The sequence below is a fragment of the Paramisgurnus dabryanus genome, chromosome 7 (assembly GCF_030506205.2).
Source record: "Paramisgurnus dabryanus chromosome 7, PD_genome_1.1, whole genome shotgun sequence".
Lineage (NCBI taxonomy): Eukaryota > Metazoa > Chordata > Actinopteri > Cypriniformes > Cobitidae > Paramisgurnus > Paramisgurnus dabryanus.
In genome coordinates this window covers 20469255-20487974 of record NC_133343.1, presented here as the reverse complement: position 1 = coordinate 20487974, position 18720 = coordinate 20469255, and the positions used below count along the sequence as shown (strand labels likewise).

General features: G+C 37.2%; 1 protein-coding gene across 4 annotated transcripts in view; it reads left to right on the top strand.

The window, feature by feature from the left end:
* lepr (leptin receptor) overlaps positions 1–17415 on the top strand; it is a 62123-nt gene extending 44708 nt beyond the window's left edge. For 3 of the 4 annotated variants that reach the window (XM_065239956.2, XM_065239959.2, XM_065239951.2), the window contains 12 exons: positions 61–333; positions 491–596; positions 683–906; positions 3144–3295; positions 3378–3531; positions 6863–6945; positions 7306–7519; positions 9292–9495; positions 9611–9688; positions 10075–10168; positions 12746–12821; positions 15847–17415. In XM_065239956.2, the coding sequence (XP_065096028.1) occupies positions 61–333; positions 491–596; positions 683–906; positions 3144–3295; positions 3378–3531; positions 6863–6945; positions 7306–7519; positions 9292–9495; positions 9611–9688; positions 10075–10168; positions 12746–12821; positions 15847–16563 (2375 nt within the window). In that variant the 3' untranslated portion in view covers positions 16564–17415. Of the gene's footprint in view, positions 1–60; positions 334–490; positions 597–682; positions 907–3143; positions 3296–3377; positions 3532–6862; positions 6946–7305; positions 7520–9291; positions 9496–9610; positions 9689–10074; positions 10169–12745; positions 12826–15846 lie in introns of all 4 variants that reach the window. The other variant, XM_065239960.2, reaches the window with a different exon arrangement.
* Positions 17416–18720: the final 1305 nt, after the last annotated feature.

Here is an 18720-nt window from a genome sequence, read left to right as displayed (position 1 = left end):
ATTTTTACCCTACTAAACCTCCGCTTCACTTTATTTTTCTCTGTTTGTATCTTTTCAAAGTGAGTTACATCCCTGCTGAGGTCTTCACAACACCTGGCTCGAATGTAACTGTTTACGCCGTTTTCCACAATCGCAGCTGGAGTGCCAGCAAAGCTGTGTGGATGCTGAACGGGCAGGTGAAGATTCCGGAAAGCCAGTACATGGTCATCAACGAGCGTGTTAGCGCGGTCACGCTGCAGGCAACCAGCCCAGGGTTCGACTCTTTGATGTGTTGCCACCCGTGGGGAGAGAGGTTCAAGTGCACCATTGCCTATGCCAAAATGTACACGGAAGGTTAGCCAAGCATTATGGACATTTTTTCTAACCAAACAGTTGATTAAATATTACTGCTTGTTTAAAAAGCTAAGATGGTATTATTGACATACTCCAAGCAATAGAGTGTACTTTGTGTTAAAAATCAATATTTGAAAGTGTGTCTGTTTGTATTTAGGGAGGTTTAATGCAGATATTTCCTGCCAGAGCAAGAATTCAAGGGTTGACACAATGACCTGTGAGTGGAATAAGAGTGCCTGGGCAGAGGTCAGGTTCCTTTACAGGTATGCGGTTGTTTTCCTTTTGAACCAAGTTGTTTTCTCTATAGGTGACATTTATGAGCTCCCGCTTGTATGTTTTCATTTTGTAGACAATATAATTCGATGTGCGAAGATGTATTAAAGATGGAGAGCATTGAAGATGGTGAAGAATCCCTGTCTTCGGTTAAGGAATGTCCTTATGGAGCAGGGGACCACAGGGAGTGCACTTTAAGCGACCTGAGCTTGTTCTCTTGCTACAAAATCTGGCTAGAGGTGGAAGGGGGGCGTGGCAAAGTGAGGTCATTTCCTGTATATGTTGCACCTATTGACTACGGTGAGTTAAAAGATTTTTCACCTGTGTTTTGATGAAATTATGAAGTACAGCAAGTTCAGTTACAAACTTCATTATTCAAAATTTAGGATAATTTGTTGCTATGCATATTTTAATATTTTACTATAAAATGATTTTAAAATGTAAATTCTGCAAGCTTCCACATAATGTGTTGTGTGTATATGCATATATGTTTATTTTTGTACAGAAATTATGTAAAATATGTAGGGAATAACTGATGACGGGCCATTGAATTATTCAAAAATAATGCATTGCACACCCAAGGTGGTAATGAGGCATGACGTAAAGCGGAGTGCTGTTACACCACAGGTCTGCCTTATTTTCGAATAATTCAAACTACCAGAGTCAATTATTCCGCTTATAGCATGGTTACCACAGATAATGCTCTGGTGGGACATTTGAAAAGTTAGGTGTGCGTTTATCGAAAAATAATGCATACCTGTGGTACATTTCTCAACCAATCAGAATAAAGCATTCACAGCGGACCAATAATAGATCAGTAGTTTTATATGTTTTGATTATGAGTTTTTGTAATTATCAGTCCTTTCAGAAAAACGTGACATTTTTTTGTGATTGTTGCGGGAAAAAAATCATTGATCTTGCTGCACGTTTTCTTAAAAAATGCAATGGAATATGCGGGATATTTATGCAATTTAACGCGATGAAAATACAGGAACTTGCAAAAATTGGGGGAACTTGCAAAAACTGTTTGCAGCTTTTCAATGATGTCCACGTTACATAATCATGTCACTTTATAACGTTCCCATGGCAACAGGGGACATGTCTGCGCTTGTGTGAAGTACGAAAATGCCTTGTTGATGCTAGAGGTCAGAGGAGAATAGGCCGACTGATTCAAGCTGATAGAAGAGCAACTTTGACTGAAATAACCACTCGTTACAACCGAGGTATGCAGCAAAGCATTTGTGAAGCCACAACACGCACAACTTTGAGACGGATGGGATACAACAGCAGAAATTGGACAGTTGAAGACTGGAAAAATGTAGCCTGGTCTGATGAGTCTCAATTTCTGTTGAGACATTCATTCGTTTAAATGCCACGGCCTACCTGAGCATTGTTTCTGACCATGTCTATCCCTTTATGACCACCATGTACCCATCCTCTGATGGCTACTTCCAGCAGGATAATTCACCATGTCACAAAGCTCGAATCATTTCAAATTCGTTTCTTGAACATGACAATGAGTTCACTGTACTAAATAGGGCTGAGCAAAAAAATTGATTTATCGATTAATCGTTTTTAAAATGTGGTCGATTCAGAATCGATTCTCAACGAGCAGAATCGATTTTTTTTTCTTTCATAGTTATTTCTGAAAACATTGAACGAAAGATTAACGTTAATCGAATTACTAGTCTTCTTCACTAGATGTCACCCTATTTTTTGCTTTGTGCGAGGTTACCAAGGAGAGAGAGGCAAGCCTGTCATTCATTAATTCAGTGCTTAAAATGGCGGTTTCAGGTGCTTCATCGATTTTAATAATTAATTACCCACTTGAAACCTGCTGTTCACTGTTCTTTTTATTAGTATAGTATTTGAATTTAATCTATATTTATTGAGTTGAATCGAGTATAAAAACTGCCCCGAGAACCGGAATCGAAAATTGAATCGAAATCGAATCGATTTGACAGCTTGTGAATCGAAATGGAATCGATCTGAAAAATCTGAATCGATACCCGGCCCTAGTTCTAAAATGGCCCCCACAGTCACCAGATGTCATCCCAATAGAGCATCTTTGGGATGTGGTGGAACGGGAGCTTCGTGCCCTGGATGTGCATCCCACAAATCTCCATCAACTGCAAGATGCTATCCTATCAATATGGGCCAACATTTCTAAAGAATGCTTTCAGCACCTTGTTGAATCAATGCCATGTAGAATTAAGGCAGTTCTGAAGGCCAAAGGGCACAAACACAGTATTAGTATGGTGTTCCTAATAATCCTTTAGGTGAGTGTATGTGATTTTTACTACAAAAAAGCGGGGATTATAAAATTATGCAAGCCCCGTCTATTTTAAGCACAGAAATCTGCAATTTATGCTGTGAAAGTGCGGCGTATTTAAAAAAATGTGGCCCCTTCATAAATATGCGGACTTTGGCTGATTATGCGTTGAATTATGCGATCGCATAAAATCACGTTTTTCTGGAGGGACTGAATAATAACTAAATAACTATTATTCTAACTATTCCTTCATTTTATTTCCTAGTTAAACCATCTCCTCCCTCAGATTTGGAAGCAATCACTTTGCCCAATAAGACACTAAATGTAAGGTGGAGACGGCCTCTTTTACCTGTATATGATATGCAGTATGAGCTGCGCTTTATAGCTCTCCGTGGGATGGCTAATATGCAATGGGAGGTAGGAAGAAGAAATTTAGGTTTTAAGTCAAGGCATCAGGTGGCCAGTGGAACCAAAAAGATGAATCTTGTGTCTCTTGCAGGTTATCGGTCCTTTCTTGGAACCTCAGGCAGAAATTCTACTTGAGAAATCGTGTGTTCAGTTTAAAGTAGAGGTTCGCTGTAAAAGACTAAATGGATCCGGTTTCTGGAGTGACTGGAGCAAGAGTCAGCCTTCGGTTGTTTACAATAGAAAAGGTAAGACTTTCTTTTTTTTGACATTTGAGACCTGCTAAACCCAGTCTAAACTATTTCAACAGACAATGTTTTTGAGGATCTGGAATGATTTAGAGTTATGATGATTGTATTTATTAATAGACAATTCATTATACAATTGTAAGAATTTCATTAAAACAGTTGATAAAATATCAAACTGGCATCTGCAAACAAATGATGCTGGATTTTTTTCTCAGAATTTTCTTTTCTACCCATTTTTTCTAGTTTTTTATCTATTTTTTGCAAATACTTTTAACTAGTTCATATGACAGTTCATACAGGTGAACAGGTTTACCACAGCAGAGTAACCAGAGGTGTTGTTTATAATTTATTAGATATACACTTTTTTATCTTTTATTTGAAAGTGAAGAAAATTGCAACTTTTTTGTACTTTTTTTTAATATCCATACATTTTAAAGTGTGGCATAAGTGTTCAAATACTTGTTGGGGCCTAAAGCTGTGATCTGAATATAAGAGGAGATGCCTGCCTGTATATGTCATGCAGTACAATCTGCACTTTTTGGCTTTATTTTGGGCCTAAAGCAACTTTTTTATCACACACCTGCCGTTGTTTGATCTTATTAGGACATTATGTACAGTATATGTACAGTGATAGGCACTTTTGGTAAATATGAACAAAGAAGGCTTTAAAAAAAATCCTTTATTGTTTAACCTTTTGATCTTTTGCTCAAAATATTAACAAAAAACTGCTCTCATTAAAAAACAACTGGAAACACAACACAGTTTAAAAAAAAACTTAATTAAATATATGTGTGCCACAATTATTGGCACACTTTTAGTCAATACCACCCTTTTTGTGTTGTCCAACTGCAAGATCCAACCACGGTCCATTTTAAACTTTCCGGCAGAGACAATCACGCATTCATTTAATATTTATTGACATTTGATGAGCTCATGATGGCATGTATCCTAGCAAGATTCCCAGATCCTCTGGCAGAAAAACAGCCCCAAAACATTATTTTACTGTGGGCATGAGGTACAAGTTCCCCAGCTGTGATTCTTGAAGATATTTGGCCCTTCAAGCCATCCTCCTGACAGTGCGTTGGGACAAGATCAACACACATGCTCTTCAAGGCTGATTCATAACACGTTGACTGGAATTTCTTAAAGGTCTCGTTCTTTCTGTGTTTTTGAAGCTTTGATTGTGTTTACAGTGTGCAATATAACATGTTTATGTTTCACTTGTAAAAAAACACATTATTTTTCACACAATTTACTTATATGTATACCGCACTTTTCACTGTCCTAAAAACGGGCTGATGTCCCTCCTTCAGAAATACGTATTGTGTTCTGATTGTGTAGTTTGTTTATTGTGTTGGGATTCGATAGCAGCTTAGCTTGCCGTTAGCTTATCTGGCAATTGACGTATTCCTGTGGGCGGAGTTTAGTCAAAAAACTGTTCTACTGACGTCATTAAAACAGGAAGTATATGGCTGTAGTCCAGACCGGCCGTTTTGTGTAGGTTTGGAAATGGGAATTGTGTTAAAGAAAATATATCGCCTGGCAGTGAATTTTGAGCTTTATCATTTTATAGGTAATATTTAAGCTTTTAGCAACATTACACACTAACTAGGGTTTAAAAGATAGGACCAGGAAGAACGTGACTTTTAAATTATTAACCTGGTTGTGGAAATTGGCATTCACTGTGTTTTTGATATTTTCTTATATCCACTTCCTGCTTTGTTAAGCTCTACAACATTTTGCCACACATCACAACTATGTTTTTGGTCTTACGCATGTAATGAATTCATTCATTCATTGGGATGAATGAATAGGGGACTTTGGCCTATGTGTCCTCATAAATTTAAGTCATGGTTGACCAGTTTCCTGTTCCTAGTCACCCAGGTGTACTAAAAAAATGAATGCGAATATTCTCAAAAAATAATTTTTCTCATTCATAGGGGTGCCAATAATTGTAGCATTGTTAATATTTTGAGCAAAAGATCAAAAGGTTATCCCTCTGGGGTCTGAAGGTGTTTTGGGGCCCATGAAGAAGCTTTAACATGCTCTGACTTTTTATTTTTTTTAGATGCTTTATTGTTTTATTTTTCCATATCCGTCTTTACTCATATTTCACTGCATGTCATAAGCAGGTCCACATGAACATATGTGACCCAGTCTGTGAAAACCCAGCTTTAAGGTTATTTTTTGTGGGTTTTTTTTATGTAAAGAACATTCTGTACAGGACAAAGTAAAACCTTGATATCTTTAATATTGACTGACTAAGGCCATGTCAGATATTGAAATCAATGTTAAATCAATATCCTAATCCTAGATTATGAGGCTTTAGCCTGGATTTCACAGACAGGATCACGTAATGTATGCACAAAACCTCCACAAATATTGGTTGCACTCCAGTGACTTAATTAGTTGTCGCTGCCACACTAATTTGTCAGTGTGATTGTCATCATTTTAATGGCTTTGCACATACAAATTGGTTTCTGCTCCTTAGCTGGATTACTTTTGCTTTAGTAGGAAATGGAATGCATTATCGCAATTATAATAAAGTTAACTTACTTGTAAGTTAAATTTATAGTGCGCCACAGCTTATTGCAACATCACTGTAGGACTGTGAACTAAAACACAAATAGTACGATTGATGTCTACTTTGCAACACACTTTATTGTACCTTCTGTATGGCTATTTGTACAGAGTTCATGCTGAGACTTTGTTCGAACGTTCCTGTTGAGAGCACTTTGACGTCAGCACTACAGGATAGGCTGTAATCATAGTCCTTCTTGCTTGTTACAATAAGTATGTGGTTATAGGCTTGTGCAACACTTTCTTTCTTAGTTGAGGAATTATTTAGCTGGAGGGCTGAATGTCTGACCATTGTGATAATGTATTTCATTGTGTGGTTTGCAATGCTTGTAGATCTCACAGTAAGTACAGTATTTATTTCATGGGATCATTGCAGTATATTAAAGGAACACGCCCAGATTTTGGGAATTTAGCTTATTCACCGTATCCCCCAGAGTTAGATAAGCCCATACATACCTTTCTCATCTCCATGCATGCTGTAACTCTGTCTGACGCAGGCCCCGCTAGCTTAGCTTAGCATAAAGACTGGAAGTGAATGGCTTTAGCTAGCATACTGCTCCCAATAAGTGACAAAATAACGCAAACATTTTCCTATTGTGGACTTATCTAACTCTGGGGGATACGGTGAATAAGCTTAATTCCCAAAATCTGTGCGTGCTCCTTTAAATGCAGAGGAATGCATCTAAAAAGCTCACCTAGATTTTCTAGTGCATTCAGACACAACACCATGACTTGTATGTTGTCATTGCAGCACCAGAAATGGGACCAGACTTCTGGCGAATCATTCAAGAGGACCCTGTGAGGAATGTGACAAACGTCACGCTGATCTTCAAGGTTGGTCAAGATGCCTTAAGGGATAGTTCACCCAAAAATACAAATTCTGTCATCATTTACTCACTCTCATGTTGTTACAAACCTGCATAATTTTTTTGTTTTGTTCTGATGAACACAAAGATAGATATTTTGAGGAATGTTTGTAACCAAACCGTTTGTGGATCCCATTCACTTCCATAGTAGGAAAAAGAATACCATGGAAGTAAATGGGGTCCATAAAAGGTTTGGTTACAAACATTTCTCAAAATATCTTCCTCAGAACAAAGTGATTTAAATTCATTTTTGAGTGAACCATCTCTTTAAATATCGATGTGCCATTTTTCTTGAGTGTGATTTATGTTTATTTTACATGTTTTGCAGTCGGCCCGGGCAGGAGATCCAAACAGTTGTGTGGAGGGAATGGTGATCGTACACCAGGTTGCGGGAGGAGCCGCATGGTCAAACGAAACATCTATAGTCCCATTCCACTCGTTCCAGTGGAGGCGGGAAACTCACACGGTTACCGTCATGTCTCGCAACTCTTTGGGCGTCTCTACATGGAATAGCAACATCACGCTATCACGTCGACCCAAACGTGAGCTGACATGCCTTATAGCCTTCCTGTCACATCCTGCAAAATTATTTTGCATTCTGCTTGCCATTTGCAGTAGTTCTTAATGTTCATCACAGGGTCTAAAACTGATGCTATGTAAATTAAAACAAGATTTAAACAAGATTTTTTGACATACATGTGTGTTGACGGTGTTTGAACACAACCCTACAATGAAAAAATCCACCCTCTCCTTCTTTTATAATCCCCATTAGATCAAAGCAGTCTCATTAGACACTTTGATTCTCATGTTAATGTGATGTCACACTGATAAAGTCCCGCCCACAGCTACCCAAAAGCATGTAGCTTTGTTGTAGCGCTAATGTGGCTAAAGATACTATTGTTTCAGGGGCTGTTTACACTTGGTATTAAGATGTGTTTTCATCGATCGGATCACAAGTGGACGAGAGAGACATTGCGTTTACACCTGGTATTTAAATCCGTCTCTTTTGTCCACTTTCGATCGCATCTGTCCTGAATACTGTGAGGGGGCGGTCTGTGAGACGGTGGGCGAGTCTCTCTGCTGTCATTCAAACGCGAGCGGGGGTAATTATGAGTTTATATGGACGCAAACTAATATTATGTCGGAGTACACTGCTTGTTTAGCAAGTATACATGCTGCACAGTGTTTTGTACGTTTATTTGTTGGAGCTTTCTCTGAATTTTCAGCGCAATTGATGAAATAGGATCGCGCAACTTTCACGCTTTCAAAACGAAACTACGGAGAACACCCCGCAGTAGTTTTATCAATGAAAGTCTATAAATAGCGCTGTTCACCGTATGTTCACGGCAGAAGTCAAAAAAGACGTAAAACTTGTGTTTAATACCTCAGATTAGATAAATGGGAGGAGAGAAGGCGGTCGCGTGTGGGTGTTCGAACGCATTCAACCACATTGCGTTCCGCAACTCCAAAGCGATCCGATCGAAAGTGGTTTCGACTACCTCTGAATGTGGTTGAAAGTGGTCGAAAGTGGACGCGTTCAAAACGTTTTGAACACCGTTTACACCTGGCATTAACGTCGTCCACTTGTGATCCGATCGACGAAAACGCATGTTAATGCCAAGTGTAAACAGCCTCTCAGACTGTATTCACAGGAATCAGATCTTTCTTTAAACAAAATTGCTCGCTGTGTGTTGCTAAGGGAGTGAGGAGCAGTAGCTTATTTGCATTTAAATGTACACACATAAAAGAAACGTTTGTGTGTTTTGAGCTGAAACTTCACAGACACATTCTAGGCACACCTGAGCCTTATATTATATCTTGTATGCATAAACATTTAGCATCCTAAATAATCTCCTGATGATAAATGGTAAAAGTTAGACAATGCATGTCTTAAGCCATGATGTGTTTTCTTTAGTGCAGTTTTAAAATTTGGCCATACTATACTTAAGATTCAAATTAAAATCAAATGGTAATTCCAAACCACTAGGGAGTAACTCCAATTAATTTACTTGTATTATTTGTTACTTAGTTTGGACTCAGTAAATATATTTGTGGCTCTTGTTTCCAGCACTCATTTTGTTTAGATGCTTTGCTTTGATGGCGGCTTTGTGATGTTTGGTTAGAGAAAGGAGTATTTATTCCCTGAATAGCACATTCTTTCTATCCAAGGGAGGAAGGATTTGATTAGTCATTACATAAATACTTATTTACAATAAAAGATAATAGGGCAAACTGATATTCACTTCCTGCTAGCACCGTCTTGTCTCACATAGCTTTCTTTTTTTGAGCTAATAGAGTCATTATTGTTTTTTAGGACGTTCTGTACGGTCGTTCAGCGCAGGGGCTAATGCTAGCTGCGTGTATCTCTCATGGACGCTGTTATCTGATCAACCCCGGCCTCAGTCTTTTGTCATCCAATGGCTAGACCTGAACAAAGACCCTGAACAGAACCGGTCACTAACTGAGAGAATGCAGTGGGTCAGAGTTCAGTCCGCCGCAAGAGATCTCTCTCTTTGCCGTATGTTATTTACCTTCATTTTTCAATGCACATTTTTCTCCTAAAATCAACTGCTTGCTTATCATTATCAAAAAGTTTAGGATTTCACAGACACGTTGTCTTATTTATCTTACAGAACGGTTCTATGGCTCGGAGGAGTTCACCTTGTATCCAGTTTTTGTGGAGGGTGAAGGGGAATCGGTACGATGCACAGGTGGGTCTGGCAAGGGTGATATCCAACATTAATAGGCAAATTCAATAAGCAGTGAAAATCTCCATCTTATTCACCCATAAATGACGCCATCAGTCGGTGCACTTTATTTATTTATCCATTCATCAGATTTTCCCTTAGTGTATTTAAATATGATGCGGAGAGATATTTGTCATCTTTAAAGTCATATTTAACATTTATTCAAGGCAACATAATCCCGAGAACTTAATCTTATTTAGTATGAGATGGGTTGCTTAAAATTTAATAATATGCAATTTTATACAAAATGGCAATATATACTGATATAAATGAAATGCGTGGTAATCGAGTTACTAACAATGAGAAACATCATATCATGGAAATTTAACCGTTTTGTTTTTGTCATTCAGCTACAAGGGGAGACCCTGCAGCCTACATGCTCCTAATGATCATTGCCTTCCTGTCTATAGTCCTGTTCATCACACTTATGATGTCTCAAAACCAGTAAGACCTACAACATTATCCTAACAAATATGCATTTGACACAACATGAGCCCATTAAAACAGTGTCATGGTCATTACATAGAAAGTTACAGTATTCTGATGTTTTGTGCTATTATGCTTTGTTTGATCTATGGGAGGAAATTAAGACTAAGGGCCCTATTTTAAAGATCTAAGCACATTGTCTAAAGCGCACAGCGCAACGTCTAAATGGGCGTGTTCGAATCCACTTTTGCTAATTTAACGACGGGAAAAATGGTTGAAAAGGGTTGGTCCTTTTTTTTTAATGAGTAATGGGAGTATTTTGGGCGTAATGTGCAATAAACCAATGAGAGTCTCAGCTCTCATCCCCTTTAAAAGCCAGTTGCGCTGGCGCTATGTCTAATTCCTATTTAGATGACGGACTTTGTAAACTGAAAAACTAAGCGGAGGAAGAAGATCCCCAGTTTAAGATTAATGTTAAATAATTGTGTTGTTTTTCACTTGTATTGAAATTATTTTTTTATTAAAACCTTTAAAATCCGTTTTCTTTTAGTCACAGAAGTAAAAAAGCAGGCTTTTAATTGATTTAAATGTATGGCTATCCAATATCATCAAAAATAATTTACAAGTATGTCAGAAAAGGTTTGTACCCTATACTTTATAAATACTTTATTTGTAACAAACAGGAGATAAAGAATTTACATACGGCTCTCCGCACGTTTCAGCACTTGGACAGCATCAGATTTTTTAAAGCATTACTTAAAAATGTTTCTCATCTCACCATATCCACAGGTACAGAGTCATCATATACAATAAATCCGTGAGGTAGCATTTAAAAAAAAAAACATTTAAAAACAGATGCATTTGTTTAAAGCAAAGCATTTATTTTCTTACCAGGCTGCAGGTGAAGCAGCTCTTTTTGTCTCATAATTAGTCCTCATTTATGTCCAAGAGACTCAATAGTAATCTTTTACATTCAATCCTTTCATCTTTCATATTTAAAAGCGTTTTTGTGCTGCTGTGCCTTCATGTATGTGATAAGCAAACCCGCGTTGTCGTCCCGTTGATAGGCGCATATTACTAATGCGCTCTTTAAATAACAAAAGCATATTGCGCCATTGACTTTAGACTTTAGACCAGGTTTTAGTTGGTCAATGGCGTAGTCTATTTATTTGCCTCAAAATAGCAACGCGCCAACAATGTGCCTGAACACACCTCGTTTTCAGACCAGAACGCCCATGGGCGCAAAAGGGAGAGCAAATGCATTTCCTATTTAAACAACGTGGTGCTTAACGTGAAAATGAAATTGCGCAGGGTGGAAACTAGCAAAAGACACTTGCGTCGTGCATTGTGCTGCATTGCGCCGGGTGTAAGGTAGAGCAATAAATCTTTGCAGTCCCTTTGGTTGACAGTTATTGTTGGAATGCATACCAAGTTTTGTGAATAAATACAATTATTCATTTGATACCCATAGTGGTTACACTTTATAATAAGAGTGCTTGAATCATAATGAATTGAGGCATACATTTATTTTTTTCAGCATGAACTATTGCTGACTTAAGGCATGCACTATTCATAAACTAATGAAGAATTATCATTAAGTACAACATTACATGTTTTTAGTTGTTAGTAAATGTGTTCATGTGTTGAGTCATAAGGCATGTTGTTGTTAATGATGAATCTTCATTAGTTTATTATTAGTACATGCCTTAACTCAGCATTAGTTCATATTTAAGTAAGAATTAATTTAGGTTTTCATTTATTATGATTCATGGACCCGCCGGTGACTTCTTTTTCGAGGGCGCTCATTGCGAAGTTCGTCACAACATGTATGTAGCCCGTCATGTGTGTGGTTCTTGCGTGTCTTGCGTGTATTTTGTGAACGTGAGCGTATCTTTTATCATAAACGGTTTTCACGCATGAGCAGCAGGCACTTATTTTAACAAAACACGTATTGCAAACACTGTTTGTAAAAATGTACAATACCCACTGATTTTCAAAAAAATTAATGAGACAAAAGAAATGCAATGTACATAAATCACCCAAGTAATAATTCTCAGATGCCTTAAGGGTGAATATTTCACAAGATCTACCAGTAATAACTAGTAATATAAACTCGTATAAACTAATGTGGGCTTGAATTCCTGGTAATACATTAGCTATGTGGCCCATTTAAGGAGTGGCTGCTTTTTGCAGTGCTTTTGTTCAGTCTGCTTTCAAATGCAGAGTAAAAGAAACTTTTTGATCCATTCATATAGTATGTCATCATTGCTTACAGTAAATCTAGTTTACATCTGATGTCACGCTTTTCTGCTAACAAAAAGCTTGTTGAATGCTTGAGTGCAACAGGGAGTTATCTGTCATGAAGGTGGAATAAGAGCTGTTATGCAAATGCTTCATAACTAGATAATTCCAATTTCAAGTACCGTTCGCCACAAAACATAATATGAGTTGTTAGGAGTTACTTTAGACTTAATAAATGGACAGCAGACTTGTAGTGTGGAAGATAATGTTCAAAATTGTGTGTATTAAGTAAGGTTATTTCTGAAAATGAAAGGTAATGGTCTTATAATAATTTATTTGTAATGTAATTTACAGAATGAAAAAACTAATGTGGAAGGACATACCAAACCCAAACAACTGCTCTTGGGCCAAAGGAATGGATTTTAGGCAGGTCAGTAAGTATGAATAAGCTAAAAATGTTGTTCTCCACTGAAATCTGTTATAATTATGATTACAGTTATATTATAATTACAGTGTTTATTGGCAGAAAACTATTAAATTAATTAGGCTCAAAATATTTTAACTATTATAATCTTATAAAACTCGTGGTCATCACAAATTGTGGTCGCAATGTTGGGTTGATGTTATGCAATCATGGGGTATAGCCTAATAACCCAGAAGTCAGGTTAAAGCAACACCAAAGAGTTTTTTTACCTTAAAATAACATTTCTAAAAAAGTTTCAGTCGTTCATCCACTCGAAACAGGGTGAACGGTACTTTCGCTTTGCAGCCCTCTATATGCCAAAACCGCACTAAAGAAGTTTCCAACCATCTGGTCGCGGTCCTGTAGTTTGAGTGAAAACTACAAAAACTTGCTTTACGGCAGACCTACAATCCAATCAGAGCCAGCTATGCTGCAGTATTTATGACAGTGGTAATGAACAATTATGCTTCTAACCAGTAGGGGGAGCAAAGAGCAAAAACTCTTTAGTGTTGCTTTAAAACAACCCAGCATTGGGTCAATTTTAACCCAGCTGTCACTGAGATGGTATCATTTAAAAAAAAGTACAGATTTGGACCTAAAGAGTTCATATTTGTTAGGGCTGTTTGGATAAATTGCGTGTCCCATTAAAATGCCTGTCTAAAATCGATTCTGCATCGCAAGGCTGCGATTCTGTGTTTTATGTGCAGCTTGTGCGTGTACTATGGCGTTTTGGTCAGTAAGAAGTCCTTATCAATCTAAAATCATTATGAGTCAGAGTCGTTTATAATGTGCATTTAAAAAAGCAACACTCGTTAAATAAAATCATTCAAAATATTCTTTATTATCATGAAAATACCTGAAACAATCTGAAGAACGGCAATATAAATATCCTTCTAGACATATCCTGGAATAGCGTCTGTAATGCTACTTCTTCTGTGGCACAAAGGAAGTTTCTGCATGAGAGCGCCCTCTGGCTTTTGGATGTGGAGGCATTTCAGCATAATTTATTCAAATTCATTCATTGAGAAAACGCGCATTTGCACGATTAATCGCTACAGCCCTATTATTTGTACCCCAGAGGTATATGTATACATCTGTAATTAGGACCCTTTTAACTCTTTCGCCGCCAGCGTTTTTTATTAAAGTTGCCAGCCAGCGCCAGCGTTTTTCATGATTTTCACAAAAGTTTAATGCCTTCCAGAAAATGTTCTTCTTTAAATATATAAACATACAATATACCAAATGAAAGAACATTCATCCTACCTTCAGTAGTTCTTTTGTAATCAGCTTTTGAATATGGGTAGGTTTCTGCAAAAACCCCACATTTTGAGCAAAAAGCTGAGATAATTCCATTTTTGTGACAGACTTTTCATAGAGATCCCATACACAGATCTTAAAAACAGACACGGACATGCAGCCGCTTGCCATAGGGCAATACTTCCGGGTTTAAAAAGTTGCTGAATGGTGGATAATAGCGGTATTGCGGAAAGCTGGATATATTCGTCATTGGCAGGGAAGCATTTTCTCTTGATTGACGAGATATCTTGTCAATAGCGGCAAAAGAGAGTTTCATATTCATAGCTGTGAATGATCAGAAATGTAAATTTTTCAGCAAATAGTACATTCTGACTACAGAAATGTATGATCTGAAAACATTCGTTTAGATTTTCTACTCTTACCATTAAGTGACAATTTGAAAATTATTTTTTGAAAATTATTAAAAACATACTAAAGTTTTTACATGGCACCAAGTAACATCATGTTGTAAAGTTAGGGCTCTTACAGTGTAATATGTCAAAAAATATGCTTTCCTTGTAAAATGTCACCAAGAACAGTTCACAATGGCAGGAGTGATTTCTTTGTCTCTGACATCCATCTAAGACGAAATTTTGTGACAATTGACACTCTGACATCTAGTGGATTTTTTGGCATAACATACATCAAGCAAATGGTAGAGATAGCTCAATCAGCTTGGGGACTCCTCTCAATAAAACATTTTGACTACAAAATGTGCTTAACCATTTAGTTAAAGGGATAATTTGACTATTTTTTCTAACAATTTAATATTAGTACACTTTAAAAATGATTGGGTTATTTTTACCCATAATTGATAAATATTGGACAGAACACTCCTCTGGGTTAAAATTGACCCAATACTGGCTTGTTTTAACCCAACTTCTGGGTTATTAGGCTATACCCCATGACTGCATAATATCAACCCAACATTGCATCATTTTCAACCCAGCAAGGGGTAAATTTTAACCCAGCATGTGTTCTGTCCAATATTTACTATTATGGGTCAAAAATAACCCAGACAATTTTAGAGCGTACTTTCTATTTCTGTGAAGTTTCATTATTGGTTTTAGAGAGGAGTGAATGTTTTTGCATTTATTGCAGTCACGACCTACCAACTAATAATAATAGTTTATTACATTTATTACTTGCCATTAGAGGCTATAGAGATATTATTACATAAATACATTTGCATAAGGGAGATGAATCGGAAGGGCTTAATAAAGCAGAACACACAGCCAATTTGATACATTGTTTTCAATTTAAATGAAACCCAGGTGCTTAACATTATATTTGTGTAAATTGGTTATTTTAAATGGGTTATTTTTTACACAAAAATGAAAATTCTGTCATCATTTACTCACCTCATGTTGTTACAAACCTGTATAAATTTATTTGTTCTGATGAACACAAAGGAAGATATTTTGAGAACTGATCATGGACCCTATTTACTTCCATAGTATTCTTTATTCCTACTATGGAAGTGAATGGGGTCCACAAACGGTTTGGTTATAAACATTTCTCAAAATATCTTCCTTTGTATTCATCAGAACAAATGCATTTATAGAGGTTTTTAACAAAATGAGAGTGAGTAAATGATGACAGACTTTTTTTTATTTTGGGTGAACTGTCCCTTTAAAGCTAAATGAGGTTATAATAAAAACAGTCAGAACATTGTTTGTCCTTTTCTCCCCTGCAGATTGACACCATGGAAAACTTGTTCCCTCACCCAGAAGGTCTCACTGCTTGTCCTCTGCTGCTGGTCTCTGAGAGTATCTGTGAAGTGGAGATCATTGAGAAACCTCATCCTCTTTTACTAAGATGTGAAAAAGACAATGACAATCTCCTTTACAACTCTGTAGACATCAAAAGGACAACCACCGACTCTTCAGAACCCTTATCTCTGGAGGCCTCCACTGCCGCCGCTACGCCAGAAACATCAGGCCAGTCCTCGGTAATATACTCCAACGTTCTCATCTCCGATCAGCCTGGTCTTCTTCGAAAACAGCAGGAGAGTCTGAGCAGCTCCAGCGATGAGGGCAACTTCTCTGCCAACAACTCGGATATTTCCGGTTCCTTCCCTGGAGGACTCTGGGACCTAGAGAACCAAGTTTGCTCTGACGGCACCAATCGCCATTCCAGTTCCTACAATTCTGTAGAAGAGCTCTCAGAAACCTCAGAACAAGAGTATGAAGCTTCAGGTGTAGCCAAAAACCTTTACTACCTTGAAGTGAACGGAAATGAGGTGGAGGAAGAAGAGATGATGGATGACAAATCGGAGAGCGAAGAAGCACAGGATAAGAATGCAGAATTCCAGCTTTGCAAAGCAGATACTAAGCTTCTTTTGGAAGACAGTAATCACAGCATTCCTCTTTATCTGCCTCAGTTTCGAACTGAACACATCAATCCACCGTGAAATAACGAAGTGAACAGTGCCCCCTAGTGGTAACTTGGGATCATGTTTTTTCTGGAGGTAAATTATGAAAATGCCTCGTTATTAACAACCACAACCCTGATCTGACATTTTTATTCATTCTGAGCACAACCAGACCATTAAATTCATGTTTTGCTCACTGCCAATCCAGTGTTACAAACCGTGTTTCAAAGGACTTGATCTGCTTGACTCGCCCCTAATTTTTAATGCCTTTGAAGGGTCGAGTTGTTAAGGGAATCTAAGCACTCTGAATGTCTCACCGATAGGTTGATGATCAGCCTGTCATTGCTGGAACTCGCTGCTTTGCGACTTTATCGCAAGGAATCTTTTATACACGTTTGAAGGTTGAAGTGAAATCCTGAAAAGACCACATTTACAGGAAGTAAGTGCTTTAATACAAAAGTTCAAAGTAAGAAGGACTTTATTTTCTCTAACAGTGTGGCATCGTGTACACTGGTCACAGCTTTAGTGGCTGTTGTGCGTTTTAGTTGCTTCATAAAGTGCCGTATAAAGTTCAGTGTTTCATACGTGAAGGGGCTTCATTCATCCTTATTGCAGCTTTGTGAAGGTCTGGCTCTTAATGCCCGCTTTTACGTACAGTACATTGAGCTTAATCATTCAATATGAATGTATATTTTCTCAGTGAGGTCAATGTTCTTAAAAAAAACTCAAATATTTTGAGTATAAAATGTCACTTATTTTCAGTGTCTGATTTTTTCTTATGAAATAAGGGTTGAATGTAACTGTCAGTGAATGTGGTTATATACGTATCAGGAAGAATGTATACGTGTATTTTTGTCTATTTTTCTGGTCAGAATAAACTATTTATTGCAATCATTGTGAACTGTAATTTGTTTTTAATTTTATCACAACATTTCTAGATATTTCCCTTTGCATCTACATTAACATGACTGTTTTTTCTGATCACTAAGGGTCTGTTTTCCGGCAGGGTTTAGATTAATCCAGAGCTAAGCCTTAGTTATAGTAGGGCATTTAAGTAGTTTTTACAAACATATCTTACAAAAAAAACATAACTGGTGTGCATTTTGAGACACAACAATGGCACTGATACACTGTATGTTAAGATACGTCAGTGCAAGATGTTTTAAATTAAGGCAGCTCAAACATGCATTTTAGTCTGGGAGTAGGATACGCCCTGTCTGGAAAACCGCCCCAAAGAATGCTTTTCATGAGAAAAAAACCTGATTGTACGATACACAGCATGTTGTTTTTAACCAACAACAGGCAACCAAAAACTAAGCAGGAGGTTTTATGCTACTGTAGGAATAGCTACAGTATCAGCATTTTCTCTTGTTTTCTCTTTTACTAGGCTCTGGTATGATGCAAAAAATAAAAAGTTGGATAAAGTAAGTTACTTGGTTGCCTTAAAATTTTGAGTTAATTCAGTTTAAAAAATATTGGTTGACAGAACATTTTAAATTAACTAATATTTTTTAATTGAAGTTACTAAAAATTTTAAGGCAACCATATAACTTTCTTTTTTTGGTTGAACCAACAAATACCCCAGAAAAGTCAAAAGTTCTTAAAAGAATCATTTTAAATGCAATAAATGAATCCATTTAAAGTTGAGAATCACTAAAAAAATATGAAAAATATGCACAGTAAATTTGAACAAATTAAAATTTGTATTAAAGGGGTCATATTATGAGATTTTTCCAAGATGTAAAATAAATATTTGATGTCCCCAGAGTGCATATGTGAAGTTTTAGCTGAAAATACTCCACAGATAATTTATTATAAAACGGGCAGTTCTGGTTCTTCATTCTGATTGGTTGAAACGCGTTCCAAGCCGTGATAAAATACACCGGTAACCTCACGGTTCAGACCACATTACATTAGTATCACTGCGCCACTGTTGCTGCGTACTGATTTATGAAAATAAACACCACAGTCTATAATTATATTTTTAATTTGTCTACAATTGCACAATTAATGGCGATATCCAGATAACTGTCAATAAATATTGTTGAGTCATCTCGTCGATAAAGAGAAAACGTTGTCTGAGGAGTTTATAAGTCAAGTTCATACGTCCACTATTATCCACTGGGTGGCGATCTTACCCAACTTAAACACTGACGCATTCACTCAACACTGAAAACACAGCGTGTAAATTCTGAT